This window comes from Vulpes lagopus, chromosome 2 (genome assembly GCF_018345385.1).
Source record: "Vulpes lagopus strain Blue_001 chromosome 2, ASM1834538v1, whole genome shotgun sequence".
Taxonomy (NCBI): Eukaryota; Metazoa; Chordata; class Mammalia; order Carnivora; family Canidae; genus Vulpes; species Vulpes lagopus.
Window position 1 is genome coordinate 12525963 of NC_054825.1, and position 17960 is coordinate 12543922.

General features: G+C 39.6%; 1 protein-coding gene across 2 annotated transcripts in view; it reads left to right on the plus strand.

The window, feature by feature from the left end:
* The first annotated feature begins 7772 nt into the window (after positions 1–7772).
* Positions 7773–17960, plus strand: part of FAM204A (family with sequence similarity 204 member A) — a 33776-nt gene continuing 23588 nt past the window's right edge. The window contains exons 1-5 of one of the 2 annotated variants that reach the window (XM_041744902.1): positions 7773–7821; positions 12798–13039; positions 13563–13650; positions 13774–13804; positions 13965–14064. In XM_041744902.1, coding sequence (XP_041600836.1) covers positions 12806–13039; positions 13563–13650; positions 13774–13804; positions 13965–14064 — 453 coding nt within the window. In that variant the 5' untranslated portion in view covers positions 7773–7821; positions 12798–12805. Of the gene's footprint in view, positions 7822–8093; positions 8333–12797; positions 13040–13562; positions 13651–13773; positions 13805–13964; positions 14065–17960 lie in introns of those variants that run through there. The other variant, XM_041744901.1, reaches the window with a different exon arrangement.

The following is a 17960-nucleotide window of genomic DNA, read 5'->3' on the forward strand; positions in this document are numbered from 1 at the left end:
AGCAAAAGTACACTTTGTAATACATATTAAAGGAAATTCTTTAGAATAAAAGTAAATGAAAGCAGATTAAATTCAGGACCATAGGATGAGATAAAGAACATTGGAAATAATAAATATGTGTGTGAATGCAAAATATTATTTTTTTGCTCTTCATTCTTTTACTTTTTTATTTTATTTTTTAAAGATTTTATTATTTGACAGAGAGAGAGTGAGCATGAGCACGGAGAGCAGCAGAGGGAGAAGGAGAAGCAGGGAGCCCAATGCCAGACTTAATCCCAGGACCCTGGTATCATGACTTGAGCCAAAGACAGACACCTACCAGTGAGCCATCCAGGCACCCCTGCTCTTTATTCTTTTAAAAAATATATATGGTTTAAAGCAAAACGAAACACTGTCTTGTGAGATTTACAATATGTGTAGATTTAATGTATGTGACAGCATTAAAGATGTATCAAGAACAGTAAATGGCCTGTACAGTTTCAAGGTTTCTCCATTTTACATGAACTGTTAAAATATTAGCCTTAGGTAATCTGTGAAATGTTAAGGATGGATACTGTAATTCATATAGTGACCACTAAAATATAAGACAAAAAAAATAAACATAAAAAGCCAGTATATAAATGAAAGTGATAATCTAGAAAGGATGTAGGAAGTGAGCTGGGGAAAGGGAAGACATTGCTCTAGGGATGGGCAAGCCTGAGAGGTAGTAGGACAAGGCCTGTGTGGCTGAGTACCAGATTTGGTTTAATCAACTAAGAATGTGTCTATTATTTGAGACCACAGAATGGAATGTGCTTTTCTTAACTGGAATGAAATAGGTAAACTTAGCCAAAGTTTAAAAATAGAAAGCACTTTGGGTCACTGGGTGGCTCAGTTGGTTAAGCATCTGCCTTTGGCTTGGGTCATGATCCCGGAAGCCTACTACCGAGTCCTGCATCAGACTCATCGCTCAGTGGGGAGCCTGCTTCTCCTTCTGCCTGCCACTCCCCTGTTTGTGCTTTCTCTCTCTGACAAATAAGTTTTTACAAATCTTAAAAAAAAGAGTGTATATCTTTCTTAAAAAAGAAAGAAAGAGAAAAGAAAAGGAAAGGAAAGAAAGAAAAGAAAAGAAAAAAAAGAAAAGAAAAGAAAAGAAAAGAAAAGAAAAGAAAAGAAAAGAAAAAAGAAAAGAAAAGAAAGCTGTTCAAAACAATTTCCAAGATAGGATCTTGCAAGGGTAAGACTGTATGGAGGCAGATCACTCAGGATGTCCTCAGTTAGCAAATACATAGTTTTAAGTATTTATTTCCAAAGAATTATAGGAAACTCAGAATCATTATTTCATTGGAGACACTACCCTAAATGCTAATTATATTCCCAGGTCTTAGAAGATAGGCCACATTGCAATAAAATCAAACAAAATAATTAAATAATAATACCAAATAATCCAAATGACTCTCCCTTACTCTGATTGGCGGAAAGTTTGGAAGACATCCTAAAGAGTTCTTTTGGACACGTTCAGGTGAGATGCAAATTCTTTAGTTATTTCACTTTAAACTTACAGCTTTCTTTTTCTTTGCAAGCACAACGTCATCTTGCGCTCGGCAGTTGGGATTACTATGGTGGGCAGAGGTGTTTAATAGGTCACAGAAAAGAAGATGGAGAAGAAGACACCAAAGTTACTACACTGAACCTAGAAAGAGGTTTCTAGGTGGCACACCTGTATCTGCAAGGAGGAGATTAGTTGACATGGAATTTCCATACTCTGAACTGTAAGAACCAAAGGAGAAGCAGAGATCACTTTCTACATTCTCTCTGTACCCAAAGGAAAATGTGTCAGGTCACTCTGGAAGCAGACCACTAGGAAGCCCTCTACATGACCAGTACTCTCCTGTAACAGCTTTGTTATTCTTTTTCTTTTTTTAATTTATTATTTTTAGAGTTATTCTTTAGAGTAAATTGAGGATGTGGTGCTGAAGGTGGGAAGGAGGTGAAGTGGCATACAATAGGTTGTTTGTGGGGGGTACTTGAAAGACAAATTAAAAATGTTTTATGATAGCTCATACTTCATAGCAAAGGAGATATGCCTGAAGGGTGGGTTGAATTTATAAAATTGTGTGCAGAATATGAATTGGTGGAAAGCAGGGAACAAAAATGAGGTCAAAGGAATACAAGAAAGAATGAATGAATTAATGAGAAAAATATTAGGCTCGATGCTCAGTTTGCCCCCATCCTGTATGACCATTGTCTTTTTCCAGATGCTGATCACTTATTCTATTATGGTCTTTGAGCTGTGTGCCTTTCATGTTGGCTCAACTACCTCCAAATTCATCCTTCCTATTCACAGGAGTGTCACTTTAATTTCCCTGGAGAATCTGCATCATCATATCCTTGGTTAGAATTCTCTATTTCCTTCACTGTTTTAAAGCATAACTTGTCTGTTTGCCTGACAGGCTCCCGTAGTCTGACTCAACCTGGTTTTATGTCTTACTTAAACCACAGCATTCTTGCATCTCTGCGTTGATTCACGTAATTCTCCTATGTCATCTTCCCCGTTTCTCTTTATTCCGTGCACTGACATCTTCGCTTCTGTCATCCATCCATCCTCTCCACAAACATTTACTGAGCACTTACTACTTGAAAAGGACCGAGCCTTCAAGGGGCTCACAATCTATCCAAGTGACCTAAGACAACTAATTGTATCTTAATGGAATAAAGCCCTTGTTGTGCTATGTATCAAGTATGAAGACATAGAGAAGAAAAGCATGAACTGCACAAGTCAGGAAAGGTTTACTTAGGAGGTAATATTTGATCGTGGTTTTGAAGGTTGAAAAGATGTTCCACAGGTATAAAAGAGAAAGGGTGGCACCTGGGTAGTGCAATTGGTTAAGTGTCCAACACATGGTTTGGGCTCAGGGCGTGATCTAAGGGTCATGAGATGGAGCCTCACATCAGGCTCTGTGCTAAGCAGAGAGCCTGCTTAAGACTCTCTCTCCCTCTCCCTCTGTCCCTCCCCACCATGGTCACTCTCTCCCTCTTCTCTCTCTTTCTCTCTCAAACAAATAAGTAGATGTTTAAAAGAGTAAGGTATCCCAGTGAGAGGAAATAGCATATGCTGAATCCCATCTAGCTTACGTTTCCATTCTACAGGACTTCTATAGTTTCTGCTTACACTATGCACCTCACAATTTTAGTCCCCATGGTGTAAAATGTATAATTTATATTCACATTAGATGTCTCAGGCTATAAACTTCTTGACAAGCCAGTTCATATACTTCATTTGTATTCTCTTGAACCTTAGCAAAGTGCTATCATTGGGCACATAGTAAGGACCACAAAGATGTTGACAGATTAATCTAGTAATGTGTCAATATTTATGTACTCCTTATATTTTTTTTGTGAGTGTGTGTGTGAGTGTGTGTCAGAGAACTTTATTTAGGACACTAAAGTTTGGACTTCATGTAGTTTTCACCAGTAATGAACCATTGTTCTTTTGATTTTTAAAAGACTTATTTTTTTAGAGCGGTTTTAGGTTCACAGCAAAATTGAGGGAAGGTACAGAGATTCTTCCCCATATTCATTGTCCCCACACATATGCATAGCCTCCCCCATGATTTATATCCCCCACTGAGTGGTACATTTGTTGCCAATGATAAGCCTGTGTTGATGTATCATCATCACCCAAAGTCCATACCTTACATTACAGTTCACTCTTGGTGTTGTATATTCCATGAGTTTGGACAAATGTATAGTGACATTTATCTATTGTTTTGGCATCATGTAGCATATTTTCATTGCCCTAAAAATCCTTCTGTTGCCTGTTCAGTCTTCCTAACCTCCAACACACACACAGATACACACACACACACACACACAATCCTTAGTTTTTATGTGTAAGGCAAGGAAACTAATATTTATTGACTACTGACTACATGCTAGGTTCTGTGTTAAAAGCTTCACACATGTCCCTTCATTTAGAGATATTAATCAGGCAGTGGGCTGTTTTAGGAGATGAAGGTATTGGGAAAAGGGAGACTAATATAGACTTCAATGTAGCAAACCAGGAATGATAGAAGGGGATGCCTCTAATGGAATTTGATCATTCACCGTGTACTAAAGGGGATGGAAAGAGAAGACACATTTTGCTGCTGAAGCCTCTCTTTTCATCAGCTCCCACCAAGTACACATCCCACCAGTAGCAGTGATGTCTATACTTTGTTGACTATACCAAGCTGGGTTTCATTAGGAACCTTAAAAGGGGCAGTGTGTGTTAATGAAAAGAGCATGATCTTCAGAGTCCAGTGAAACTTCCCACCCCAGTGTTCCGTGTTACTAGCCGTGTCACCTTAGGCAAGTTTCTTAAACCCTAAGACCTTAGTTTCCTTGCCTGTAAAATGGATACAACAGTACATATATCGTGAAATTGTATGTTACCAGTTGCAAAATACTTAGCATACAGAAATGCTCTAAAAGCCGTCCTTTTCTGCCCTCCCATTCTTCTTATGTACAACCTATTGGAACTGAAGAAGTTGAAAATACCAGACATGACCAATACATAAAGAGTGTGTTTCTTTGTCAACATCCTTTATTATAGAAATTTTGTTTCCTCGAATGTCAATTCTTGCTGATGTCATAGTGTTAGTTGTTCAATGTATTCTTGGAATGCTAGCACTATTTATAGATGCTTCCGTTTGCAAATTTAGAAAGCAAATCCAGGTGGAGAAATGGTCACACATTTCCTAAAATTCAGAACTCCCTTGTTTCTATTCTTTTGTATAAGTCACTAGACTACTTTTCTTTCAGTGCAGAACATTAAGCATTTTGTACAGACGGAAATTAACTATTCTCTTTCTCAGTCTCAGCAAGAAGGACGTTTATTATATATTCAACAAAGTCACATTCAGTTTTCCAAACTGAGAAATATTTAAGGGACTTCATTATATTTGGGGAAATTTTCATCAATCAGAGATTTTACAGCTACCAAAAAAAAAAAAACTTCCACAATTAATCTTTTATAACATGAGTGTGACTTGTAATCTCCACACTAAGAAAAAAAATCACTAAATATAGGGGAAAACTCTTCATAAACCGTAATATTTCTTGGCAAAGAAAAACTGCTTTATGATTTTTAAGATATGTTTGAGAATTTAAATGAAACTTACATGTTTGAAATTAGTTGCAGATGCAACACAATTCAAACCCAATTCACTAGCTGCATCACATTCACTGTGATTTAGTAAAAGGTATTCAATAATTCTATGTTTCATAGAAATCTCACAAATACAAGTATTTCATTCACAAAATGCATGGTTTGGCAGGTTTCCAGGGCAGGAATTTGCTGGAAGAGAGGTAAATTTATTGATTAAAATAAATCAAATGGCTGACATTTCCCCCAGAAAACTGGCAAAACAATGATATTCAGAGACTGGAAGTCTTACAACCAGACCCAGAAGAAAAGTCTGAGCTATTTACATTTATTATAGGAATCCAATAATATGATAAGCATATCAGACATTTGAGAATACTCAAATATTATATTATACTTCTTTTGGGAGTAGGACTTTCCAAAACCTTTAATATGAAATTTAGTGTTGGAAGGTCTTTGAAGTAGTTGTAATTATATTTCTCCTGTATCCTTTGTACATTTATATGTACTGAGTAATGAGTACTCTGATGGAATATACGCAGAAACAGTTCTTAAACAGGTCAGCATCACTTCCCATCGACCCTGTGTCTTACCTGTGTTCTCTTTCTCTATTCTGGTCATACTTCCACCAACAGTATTTGTTATGAACCAAATGTTTAGGTACCCACAGACTGCTGTGTTGAAACTCTAACAACCCCCAGTGTGGCCACATTTGGACATGGGGCCTCTAGGGAATTAATGAAGGTTAAGTGAGGTCATAAAGGTGGGGTCCTGATCCTCTAGGATTAGTGTCCTTATAAGAAGAAGCCCCAGATAGCTTTCTCCCATGCACACAGGTTCTTTCTCTACAAACACAAAAGGAAGAGATCCTGTGAGCACACCGCAAGAAGGCTGCTGTCCACAAGCCAAGAGAAAACACTCCCGGATGAAACCTACCTGCCAGCATCTTGATATTAGACTTCTCAACCTTTAGGATGGTATGAAATTAATTTCTGTTGTTTAAGCCACCCAGTGCGTGGTATTTTGTTATGATAGCATGAGCAGACTAAGACAGTAACTAAGAGGCCCAAATGCAACAGCCATAGCGGCACTTTTATACACATCCTTTCTTTAACTGCTAACTTGTTAAAGATTTGGATTGGGGGACGCCTGGGTGGCTCGGTGGTTGGGCGTCTGCCTTCCGCCCTAGGGCGTGATCCTGGAGTCCGAAGATCGAGTCCCCACATTGGGCTGCCTGCACGGAGCCTGTTTCTCTCTCTGCCTGTATCTCTGCCTCTCTCTCTCTGTATCTCTCATAAATAAATAAAATCTTAAAAAAGAAAAAGATTTGGATTGGGGAAAAATCCTATTGAGAAGCTGGACACAATTGGCCAAGAGAGTTTCACACAGATCCTGAAATCACTCAGACCTGCTTTTTTTTTTTTTTTTTTAAAGATTTATTTATCCATGAGAGACATACAGAGAGAGACAGAAACACAGGCAGAGAGGAAGCAGGCTCCATGCAGGGAGCCTGATGTGGGACTCCATCTCGGGACTCCAGGATCACCTGAGCCAAAGGCTGATGCTCAACCACTGAGCCACCCAGGTGCCCTCAGACCTGTTTCTATTCTAGAATCTGAGAAGGTCAGCATAAAGGACTTGAGTGACCCAAGGTTGTCAATTCAGGTTTTATTATGATTCTGGGCTTACAGAAAACTACTCCATAAACCTGGCATATCCTTCTGGGACACACTGAGGGTGAGGTAATGGATAGTTACCTAGTAAGCTTAAACATCTGTTTACACTAAATCATGATATATTAGAGTGCAATGCAAAACTCTTTCACATTTTTAGAGTATAGCTAAGACAAAATCACTGTGGTCTAGGCAATATGTTAAGGACTTTATGTGTATTTTATCATCCTCACGAACTGGAAAATGGTATACTTAAAAAAAATAGGAAAGTATTTTTAGTCTTATCATTATCACAGAGCACGATTTCGGAAAATAGCATTTCTAAAATAGTCTGCACTCTCATCACTATCACATTATCCTGCTTTATAGTCTTCATAGCACTTTTTTTTTCTAGTTTCTTTTTCCTTACTTATTTTCTATGCTCCCCCAAGTCCTGTCCTGGGGCCTGAACCAGTGGCAGTCACAGAAAAGGGGTTCAATGAGCTTTTTAGACAAGGCCCCACATCTGGTCAGTGCAGCAGATGGTTAGCACCAGGAGAGCAGGAATCCGGGCTGTTTCTGGGAGGGTGCCTGCTCAATAACTATGTACAGAAGGAAGAAAAAGGAAGGGAGGGAGGAGGGAAAAGGATGAATGAATGGAAATGTTCCCAGAAGAGCCTAGAGAGCATCTACATCGAACTTCCCCTCCTTGGGGGAAATGAACTCAGGTCAAGGGCTAAGCCAGCACTTTCCTCATCCTCAACAGCAGCGAACAGCAGGGAATGGGAGGTGGGGTGGGTGGGGGGAAACCAAAGCCTTTAAAAAGATCCAGAAGAAAAGGGAGGAAACGGTGAAGGAAAAGAAGCAGAAAGAAACGAATCCGCCGCTGCTGACACATCCAAAAGCAGAGCGAAGCGCGGTCGGTTGCCATGACGACCCGAGGCCAGAACGGCCGCAGCCCATTGGCTGAGAAGCCGGAGCCAATGGGAAGGCGCGGTGTTGGCTGGGTCTTAAGATGGCTGCCGGGCGGCCGGCTCCCGACGGGTGAGTACGGCTGATGGGGAAGCCGCATCCCCGCCGCTCCGAGCCTCCGACCTGACGGGTCCGGGAGGGCCGGGTGCGGGGAACGAGGGGGCAAGTGTGGGCGGCACCGCAGCCTCACGGGCGAGCCAGCGAAGCGCCCCCGGCTGGGCTCACGGGAGCGTCGGTGAGGCTGCCCCCCCCCCCCCCCGGCCGCCCTCTTTGCTGGGAAGGGACGTCGCAGCGCCTTCCCGAGCCTGTTGCGGGGAGAGGGGCTCGCCGTCCCGGCCTGGCCAGAGTGAGACGGCGAGGAGGCTCCAGGGCGGGGGGGAAGCAGGCTCGTGTGGACGGCTGCGGTCGCTGGGACGTCCCGCCCTGACTGTGCGGCGCTTGGTGGTGTGGCCGGGCCGGGCCGGGCGTGTCCCGCTCGGGCTCGGGGCTCCGGGCTCCGGGCTCCGGGACGGGCAGCCCCGCAGGAAGTACTGTCACAGCGGCATCCGACCTAAAATGAGCCTCGAAGTGTTCCCGGTCAACTGTAAGTCTCTCCGCGCAGGGTCTTTCCAGGCCTTGACCGAACACATACTTGCATCGCATCGAGACCTGTGCACACGTACAAAATCCGGCCGAATTGGTCCGGAGAATCAGACGGCGGAACTTAAACTGGAGGTCAGGCCTCTGATGCAGTCTCGTACTTTTTTACCTTTTTTTTTTTTTTGAGAAAAAGAGAACACACTTCATGAACAGGACGTGGACACGAATGTTGATGATAACGTGCTTCGTCAAAAGTGAAGTAGTTCCAAGTCACGGAGACTGATTGTTGTGTAAATCATTTCACAGGATGCCTGCCGGGCGGTGGTTTATAAGATTATTATGCAAGTTAGAATTAAATTCACATCAGACCAAACTCAGGTTTCTTTGATGATTCTAGTCGAAGGCGAAAGTATGGGAAATAAGACCGCATCGTATAGTGAAAGTGGAATTGGAATTGTGGAATATCAGAGACAGGAGACCAGGTACCCGTTAAATGACTCAGGTTGGGTTTGGTTATAAGCAGTGGTCTTGATCTTCCAAGAAAATGGGGACATTATTACCCAAACCTCTGAATGTGGTTTTTATGTATACATTTTCATATAGCATCTTAACATGACTTTCGGCTTTTTAGAAAGTTAAAAAAAAAAAAATTAAGCAGATTTTAACAAAATTACAAGCTAGAGTCATTTCAGACCCACCCTCAAATCTTTGTCTCCAAGAATATATTGCTACTTAAATTGCATCCTCTAAAAGTTTCTAAGTGGAAGCCGATAGAGTTCTGTTTTTGTAAAATAAGCGGATCACAGTGCGTTAGGCAAGTCAGTTACCTCTCCTGTAAAAGGGCTGTAGATAGTAATTTCTAGTGGAAGAGTTGTTATGGGGATTAATGGTAAAAGAATTTCTGTTACATGGTTTGTGACATTGTTTATATGCCATATATAACATTGACTTGCTTTGTTTTTCTTTCTGGTTGTTCTTCTTTTTTTTTTTTTTTCTGTGTAATAGGGGTCTCCTTTGCTTTCTTTGGAGCATCTTTCAGGTGTTTGGTCTGACATGCAGTCTTACTGAAAACTAGAAATCTTGGCTGTGGTGGCAGGATTGAGGAGAGAAGCCTTATCCACTGGGGTATTGGGGTTTAATCAGTATTGCATCTGACTGGTATATCACATCCCTTGAGAATGGCTGAGTAATTTTCAGATTTAAAGGGTAATTTGGGGTGGTTTGCTTTAGAATAAAGGCACAGGGGTGAGAGACATTTCAGAGAATTAGAGAATCATCCTTAATAGCAGCCAAAACAGGAGTGAGCGCCAGGCCTAACCTAGTACCATAGTTAGTACCATGGTACGACTGGAAATGTATGCGTGACATATATATACTGTGAATTCAAAGACAGTGTTTTCAAACGTGAGCCCAAAGCAAGTCATAAAGCAGCCACTTGATATTGGCTGATTTACAGTTGAGTTGCTGCTCACGTGGGCAGCTCCACTTTGCAGGCTCCCCCAGTGAGTTATCTTTGTTTATCAGTGGCCATGGAGTTGTCCCTGTGTGTGTGTGTGTGTTTGTATTTAGAATCACAGGAGAATGGCACATCACTTTAAAGATGTTCGGGAATTGAGTTCAGAAATGTGTTGTCTGAATTTTGCCTTATTTTATGGATTTGGATCTATTTTCTAAAATTTATTTTAATTTTTCTTTTTCCCATGTGCACCCACAAGAAATTATTGTACCAGCCAATGTCACACTGAAGAGCTAAATGTCACAGCAACAAGAGCTAAAAATAGATGATTTGGGGAAGGTCTAAAATGTGATTAAAAGATGCTTGAAAAAAATAGTAAAAAAATAAAAAGATGCTTGAGAGGTGATGGGGAAAGGCAACTCCAGGGCAACCGAGAGTGCTCCCCAGGGTGAAGCACATTTGGGTGGCCAGAGCATAGACACACTCTATAGGGGTATTGAAGCAGTGCTCTAGCAGGAGAACTGTGCCCATCAGAGAGGCGCATGCCTTTCATTAGCAGTCACAATTTTTTTTAATAAATTAATTTTTATTGGTGTTCAATTTACCAACATACAGAATAACACCCAGTGCTCATCCTGTCAAGTGTCCCCCTCAGTGCCCGTCACCCATTCCTCCCTACCCCCTGCCCTCCTCCCCTTCCACCACCCCTAGTTGTTTCCCAGAGTTAGGAGTCTTTATGTTCTAGCAGTCACAATTGAAGTCTGGGTGGAGAGCTATTTGGCTGCTGATGGACAGAGACGCTTGCCATGTGTGTAGAATGTTGGCTTTATGAAGTTAGATATTTTTGCCTGTCCCCATGTCTTAAAAGAGTGCCTGGCACACAGTGGCCATGCACCAGATGCTATGGACAGGGAAAAGAAACCATGGTTTAAAACAGGACCCCCACTTTGCTAAGGAAGCTGAATCTGAAATTTTTTGGTGTTCTTAAGTTCTGAAATAGAAAATGAGCCTAAAGGTATATTAATATGCCAGTGGCAAAGTCATGTTGGAGCTTATAATCATTCCCACTCTATCTACTCCTCAGAACAGTAGAAATATTTTTATTGATGGCATAGTATCCGTTTTTCAGTATTGGCATATTTCACATGATATCTTTTGTGCTAACAGAGTATCTAAAGATTATCCATTCCAACTATTAAAATCCTCAGGCCACGCTTAGGGATGTATCCACGTTTTATGGGGCTTGGAGCTTATATAATTTTGGGTCTCTTCTTTAAGAAAAGGAATGCAGATTCTAAATATAAAATTAGGTATAATGCTTTGGAAAGACCTGTGCAAAAGAGGAGCCTTGACACTTAGACTCCGTTATCTTTCTGCTTCTGGGTTTATTGTTCCATTTAGAAAACCAGACACCAATGTTTTTTATATAAACTTGTGTTAAACTGTGGACATTAGAGAAGTAAATGATTGGCATCAATTGCTAAGTGAATGCACCTCAACTTTAGAAACTTCAAAACTACCTTGTGAATGCTGCCACCCATAATAGAAATTATAAAAATATAATACATTGCCACAGAAATACTAATAGCAAAAAAGCTCAGCATTGATCAAGTCCCTCGAACCTCCTAAATATTGTGGCATTTTCATAGCTTATCTTGTTTAATTCTCAGAATAACCCTGTATGCAATATAATTATCCTTGTATTACAGTGGGAAACACTGAGGGTCAGAGGTGTTAAAAATGATTTCCCCATAGTGCTAATATATGGTGGGGTCAGGATTACAGGAGCAGTTAGATGTCAGAGCCCTTCTCAAAAAGCCAAAAGAGTATTTTGTTTGAGGTTGTTTCAGAAGGCGGAAACAACTCAGCCTTCTAACGACTGAGGAGGCTGGACCCAAACCACCAGAAATAAGATCTGATTATGTGGACCTGGGAGTCTTCCTTAAAGGTTATTAGGAATCCATTATTCAGATTAATGCAAAATCCCGTGATGCCTTTGTCTCAGAGACAATGGTGGTAGTTTCCTCATTAGGTTAATCACAATAGGAGGCAGAAAACTCAGCAAAAAAGATGTCCATCCTTGTTTTTTATTCCTTCAGGTTGGGTAGTACATCATGAGCAGTACAATCAACTTCTCTTTTTAGGCATCTTTTGAATGAAGTGGTTTTGCCTCAGTATGTATACTAGGAGATTACTAGTGAAAGTATACTCAGTTATTATCATTTTAGCAAATGATTATAACTCCAGTTTTTAAAAATCATTTTTTGATAAACTTAACAATAGTTAATATTCTCTCTACCAATGCGCCGTATAGCTAATGATAAGTATTATCCTGAACTTCAACCTTAGCTTCCTAAATGCAGTATTGTTACTCAAAAAGGCTGTATTCTTTTGTTAAATTGTCAAGATTAACATTTAATACTCCATTATTTTAGCCAACAGTGTAAAATTTTAAACTAGGACATTCTTTTTACCACCATGCTTTCCTCAAACCACTTGCACAGCCTAAACATTTTCCATTGAATAATTGTTTTTCTACTCCTTTGACAATAAGTCCCCTGAAAGTTCAATTCAATACCAGTGAAACATGACTTCATTTATTTTCTTTTTTGATTGTGATAGCTTGAAATACAATATTATAAATCTTAAATTGTGTGAAGTATATATTGTTAGGCCCTTAACATTCTTGAACAATGACTGCTTTTGCTGAATTTATTTATTTTTAAACAAAATTATCCATTTATGAGAGAATCCAGGTCCTATTTTCTTTAAGTCATTCATCTGTAGGTGCCTCTTGTAGCAGACTTGCTTAAACTACTTTGTACTCTTAAAAAAAAAATGTATACAAAGATGTTAATTCTTTTAATATGGAAGGTAAATCTCATTTTAGCTTAAAAGAAAAAAGTCTACATGGGCTCTTCCCATACTATTGGGATAATTGCTAGACTCCTGGGGTTTTAAATTTCTTTCCATGTCCATTTTGTAGGTCTAAATTCATCTTTTTTCCTTTTAGAAGAAAGGATGTGGAGTGGGCTGCTACCTCCTGGCCTAAATGAAAGTGATATTGAATTGAATTCTGAAGATGAAACCCCATTAGAGAACTCTGGACTTAACCTACAGGAAGATAAAGAAGATGGGGCCATTACAAAAACAGAGGTCTCAGATTTCCCAACAGATGGACCAAAACCTGGAGCAGAGGCTAATGTCAATGCATATGAAGAGTGCCCTTCTGGAATTCCCTTAAATATGTGGCATGTAGGTTTTCTCTTGTGTGTCTTATTAAAGCCTGTGCATGTGTGTCTGTGCATGCTCCAGTGTGTTTCTCTGCCATGGTCAGAATGCCTGTGTTCTTGGGAGGTAATAGGTAGGGAATATTGACTCAGAATACTCTGCGTGTGTGGTCAACCCACTGGGCACTCAGATGCTAACTTTCACTTTTGTGTTTTTTATAAAAAGGAAGAAAAACATTTACTAGGATTAGCTACTTTGCCCAACATGTTACACAAGTTCCTATATTAATTTGATCTCTTTGTCATCTGTATGAGTCATTGAATTTTACTGTCAGATAATCAGATTGACTTATGTCGAGATAAATGAAGATTAAAAACTCAGGTTGGGGGAGAGTCTTAGAGAATAGAGTATCTCCAGAAGAAAACTACTTTTGTTAAATTTGTATTTTTATAAATGCTAGAGTATATTTTTATTAGTTTGTAATTTTTTGAACATATGCTTTGCTTCAAAATTTACTTACTACTTTTTTTTTTTTACATTTATATAGAAATTTCAAGAATTGCATAAAAAACATTCTGAACAGAAAACCTCAACTTCAGGATTCAGAAGGAAAAAAAGAAAACGCTCCAGGAAAGGTGTTTTGTTTTAATTCAAGTTAATTGTCAATAGTGCTAATGTTAAATTGTGACTAATTTTAATAAGCATGAATTTTGAAATAACAAATACTCAGGTATTGACACTTTGTGAATTCCTTTCAGGTAAATTGAAGAATGAGGAAGAGTCTCATAGGTAGGTGGAATTTAAAATATTTGTTTCTTCTAGACAATCCTGTAAAACTTGTATCAGTCTTTGAACTACTTATGTCTGCAACCTAAGAACTAGTTTTTGTGATTTGTAATTGTAGTAACCAATTAAAGACACTAAAAATAAGTTATTGTCTATCTTGCAGTGAGCAGACCCCAAGTGAAACCCAGTGGAAGGAGCTTACTCAGTATTTTGGAATCAATGATAGGTTTGACCCCCCTGTTAAGAAGAAAAAAATCGATAAGGTAAGATCTTTTTTTATTGCATCTTATATTAGCCATTAGAAATGTTTGTAATTAGCCTTGCCTAAGGTATTCTCCTCATTAATTAATTCAGTGAAAAAGTTAAAATGCCTACTGTATGCTTTACAAGATGCTAGGTAAAGAAGTAAATATATAGTTAGAAATCATTTAAAAAATCATGTTAAGGAAATGAACAGGATGTTGTGAAGAAATTAAAATGGAGGCCCCACTTTAGGCGGTCAAGGGGGGGCCTTTTCTGGGAGATACCATTTCAGTGAGACCTGAAGGATGGGAAAGAACCATCTCTATGCAGAATGCTCTTGTAGAGGCAGTGACCTGGGTAAAGGTCCTCGGGGCAATGAGCCATAATGGGACATTTGAGTAACTGTGATAATGTCAGCTTGGCTGGAATGGAATTAACGAGGAGGAGAGTGGCTCTGGATAGGGTTGGAGAGGCAGGCAGCCAGGGCCCAAACTGTGAAGGGCCTGAAGGGGCAGAATAAGGAATTAGGTTTGAGTTACCATGTAGTTGAGAGTCATTCAAGAATTTAAGTTAAGAGAGTGATATGATCGAAGTGCTATTTAAAATGATGGTTCTTGTGTGGAGAATGGGCTGTGGAGCAGCAAGAGTAAGTTAGAGAACAGTAAAGAGACTCTTGTAGGCACGAGAGGATGGTGGCTTGGACAAGAATGGTGCTGCTGAAGATGAAGAAGAGTGGATGGATTGGGGGTCTACTGTAGAAGGAGGATGGACAGTATTTGCCTCTGATGCTTTGTAAAGTGATGGAGAGGACTTGGGATGTGAGGAGGGAAAGAGCCATTTGGGGCTTTACCTGCAGCAGTGGTATGAATACAAAGGTGGGACGGCTGGGGGAGTAGTGGGGGGAGAAGATTTAGAATGTGGCCTGTCCAAAGTTTATTTTGGGGCATGGGTGATCTAAGTGGGTGGGAGCAGAAAGGTAGTTGGTAAAATGAGGAGAATCTGAGCTGGAGATTCATGTTTGGACGTCATTGGTCGATAGGTGATGTGAATACTTAGTAGAGTCTTGAATGAATGAGTAACTTACATACTCACGTCAGGGAGTGTGAACTCCAGGAGCGTGAAAATTGAACACTGAGTTAAGGCTCTAGGCTCAAGAGCCTCCCTGGTTGAAGCCCAAGTATATTGTATCCTGCCTGTTTAGACAGATTCCTCCTTCACAGATCATTTCTGTAGACTACTGCATGTACATAGAGACCATTAGCTGACTAATCGATATTTCTTGTGAAATAAACCTCAGATATTAAACCCATCATTGGGTGGTGTTGCATGTGCATTAAGGAACTGACAGAGTAGAATTTTTGCATGTGAACCTTTTGATTCCGGTTTTGCCAAGAATTGTTGTCATTTAGTTCCTAGAGCACTGAGGACTTAGAATCAGCATCACTTTTTCTTTTTTTTAAGATTTATTTATTTATTTGAGAGAGAGAGAGAGCATGTGCACATGAGGGTAGGGGCAGAGGGAGAGGGAGAGAATCTCAAGCAGATTCCCCACTGAGTGAGGAGCTTGATGTCAGGCTTGATCCCAGGACCCTGAAATTGTGACCTGAGTCAAAATCCAGAGTCAGACACCTAACTGACTGAACCACTCAGGCACCCCAACCAGGATCACTTTCTGCCACTCTCATTGCTACTACTGAGCAATCTCTTTTTTACAAGTGTGAAGCAGGTGCAGAAATGCCATTCAGTTGAAACTAAAATCCAGGCTTTATGACACCGTTCTCAGTTCCTTTGCTTCACTGCCCAAAGGCTGGTCAGCACTGTAACGTGCAGATGCTCTGCTCTTGGCCCCTATGATTCTGGTGCCGGGAAGAGGGCACTTGTGAGAAGGATGCTCTAGACTACATAAGCCTACTCTAAAAGCATGAGGTGGAGGGTTGTGGCTGATGGCAGTGGGCCGATCTCTGGCCAACCTGCTATAGAGTCCCCACTGCTGACTACATGGTTGTTTTTGAGGGAAGGGATGGTTAAATATTGGTTCTTATATGAATTTTTGAAAAAGTTTTACTCATGAATTAGGTGGTCTTTGATCTTCCATTATTTATAGTTTCTGTTATGTCTTCTCAGAACTGTTGACTTCAGAGTATCTAAACGATTTCTAAGTAAAGTTGCTAACCATTCTAAACAGTAAAAAATTTGAAATTTTACAGTCTCTCCATATTAGAATTTTATTGTTACCCTACATATATGAAATTGTACCTTCTTGATACTGCCAGATACTGCTGTTATTCATTGTCTAAAATTTGAGATTTGTATAGAGTAACCTTAATAAAGCTTAGGATTACTTGTGCACAATCTTTTAAACAACTCATTTTTATGAATCAATATTCTGTTTCACATTAGACGTTAATGTACTCTAGGAAAAGAAATTTAAGTCAAATGTCATTTTAAAAACAAGGTTTCTGTTTAAGGGAAGTCCTCTATAAATCCTTTTGTGATCACTCAATCTATTTTATGAGTTTGGATTTTCTTAACAGTAGACATTCCTCTGTGGGAATGACATCTGACTAAGAAAGTTATGGCATTTTTCTAAACAAGGAAACTGGTGCTGGCCAGGCTTGCCTCTGCCCAGGATTTTGCTGGCACTTAATATTCTATAAATAAATGCAAGCATAAAAGGAAAAGAAGGATTTAGTGAGGCCAAACTATCTCATATTCTCTTAGTAGTTCACTATGAGTGCATGCCAGCAGGTTTGCACTCTCCCTTTGGTTTGGGATCGCTGTTTCACTGTTTTACATGCACCCTTTTTGCTGTCATGCTAAAATCTACTATGAATCTACAGAGTAAATAGACATTAAAGAATGTCCACAGTGGAGGCACCAAGATAAAAGCTAAGAATAGATGTAAGTCCAGCTGATAATAGCTACTGCTTAAGAAATCTAGAGAGGATCATGAAAATCTGTGATGCAGTTTGGACAAAACTAACATGGATTTCTAGTCTATTATTTCTCTAGAGCAGAGGCTGATCCGTTACCATATCTGAGAGAGCCCTTTTCTTCTGTATTCACTCTGTCCTTAAGAGTGGTAAAACAAAACTCCTTAATCTTGTGTCTATTGTGGGGGTGTCCCCACACCCCCAGTGTTTTCTTTCTTTTTTTGCTTGCTTGCTTCCTTTTTTTTTTTTTTTTGAACACTGTCAAGCTAAAACTATTGCTCAGCTGACTATGTGCATTTACAACACTGCTGTCACCTGCTTTCCTGACAATGAAGAGAGGATTTTTTTTAATGTAATTTTCTTAGTATCCAAAGCTGTTTTAAAGTGTTCTTTGTATTAATTACAGCTATAATTGTGTCTCTGGCAGTAGTTTTGGGGTTTATTAATAATTCTGTAATCAGGGATCCCTGGGTGGCGCAGCAGTTTGGTGGTTTGGTGCCTGCCTTTGGCCCAGGGCGCGGTCCTGGAGACCTGGGATCGAGTCCCAAGTCGGGCTCCCAGTGCATGGAGCCTGCTTCTCCCTTTGCCTGTGTCTCTGCCTCTCTCTCTCTCTCTCTGTGTGACTATCATAAATAAATAAATAAATAAATAAATAAATAAATAGATAAATAGATAAATAGATAAATAGATAAATAAATAAATAAATCTGTAATCGTAACATAATTATTTTCAATCTATGTAGGAATTTCTTTAGAACAAATTTTACTCATTAATTTTGTTATAAATGTCTCAAGTATTCTTTAGTTGTATCATTTTGATTAGTCAGCAATCATTACTGAAGTTTTATATATACTTAATGGATACTTTTGGGCATGAAAAATTAGAGTTAAATTTTAATAATTTTAAGAGTAAGCGTACAATGTCTTTGATAAATTTTTTAGTTGTTTTTGAGAAGAAACTTTTAATTGTATAGTGTAGCTTTT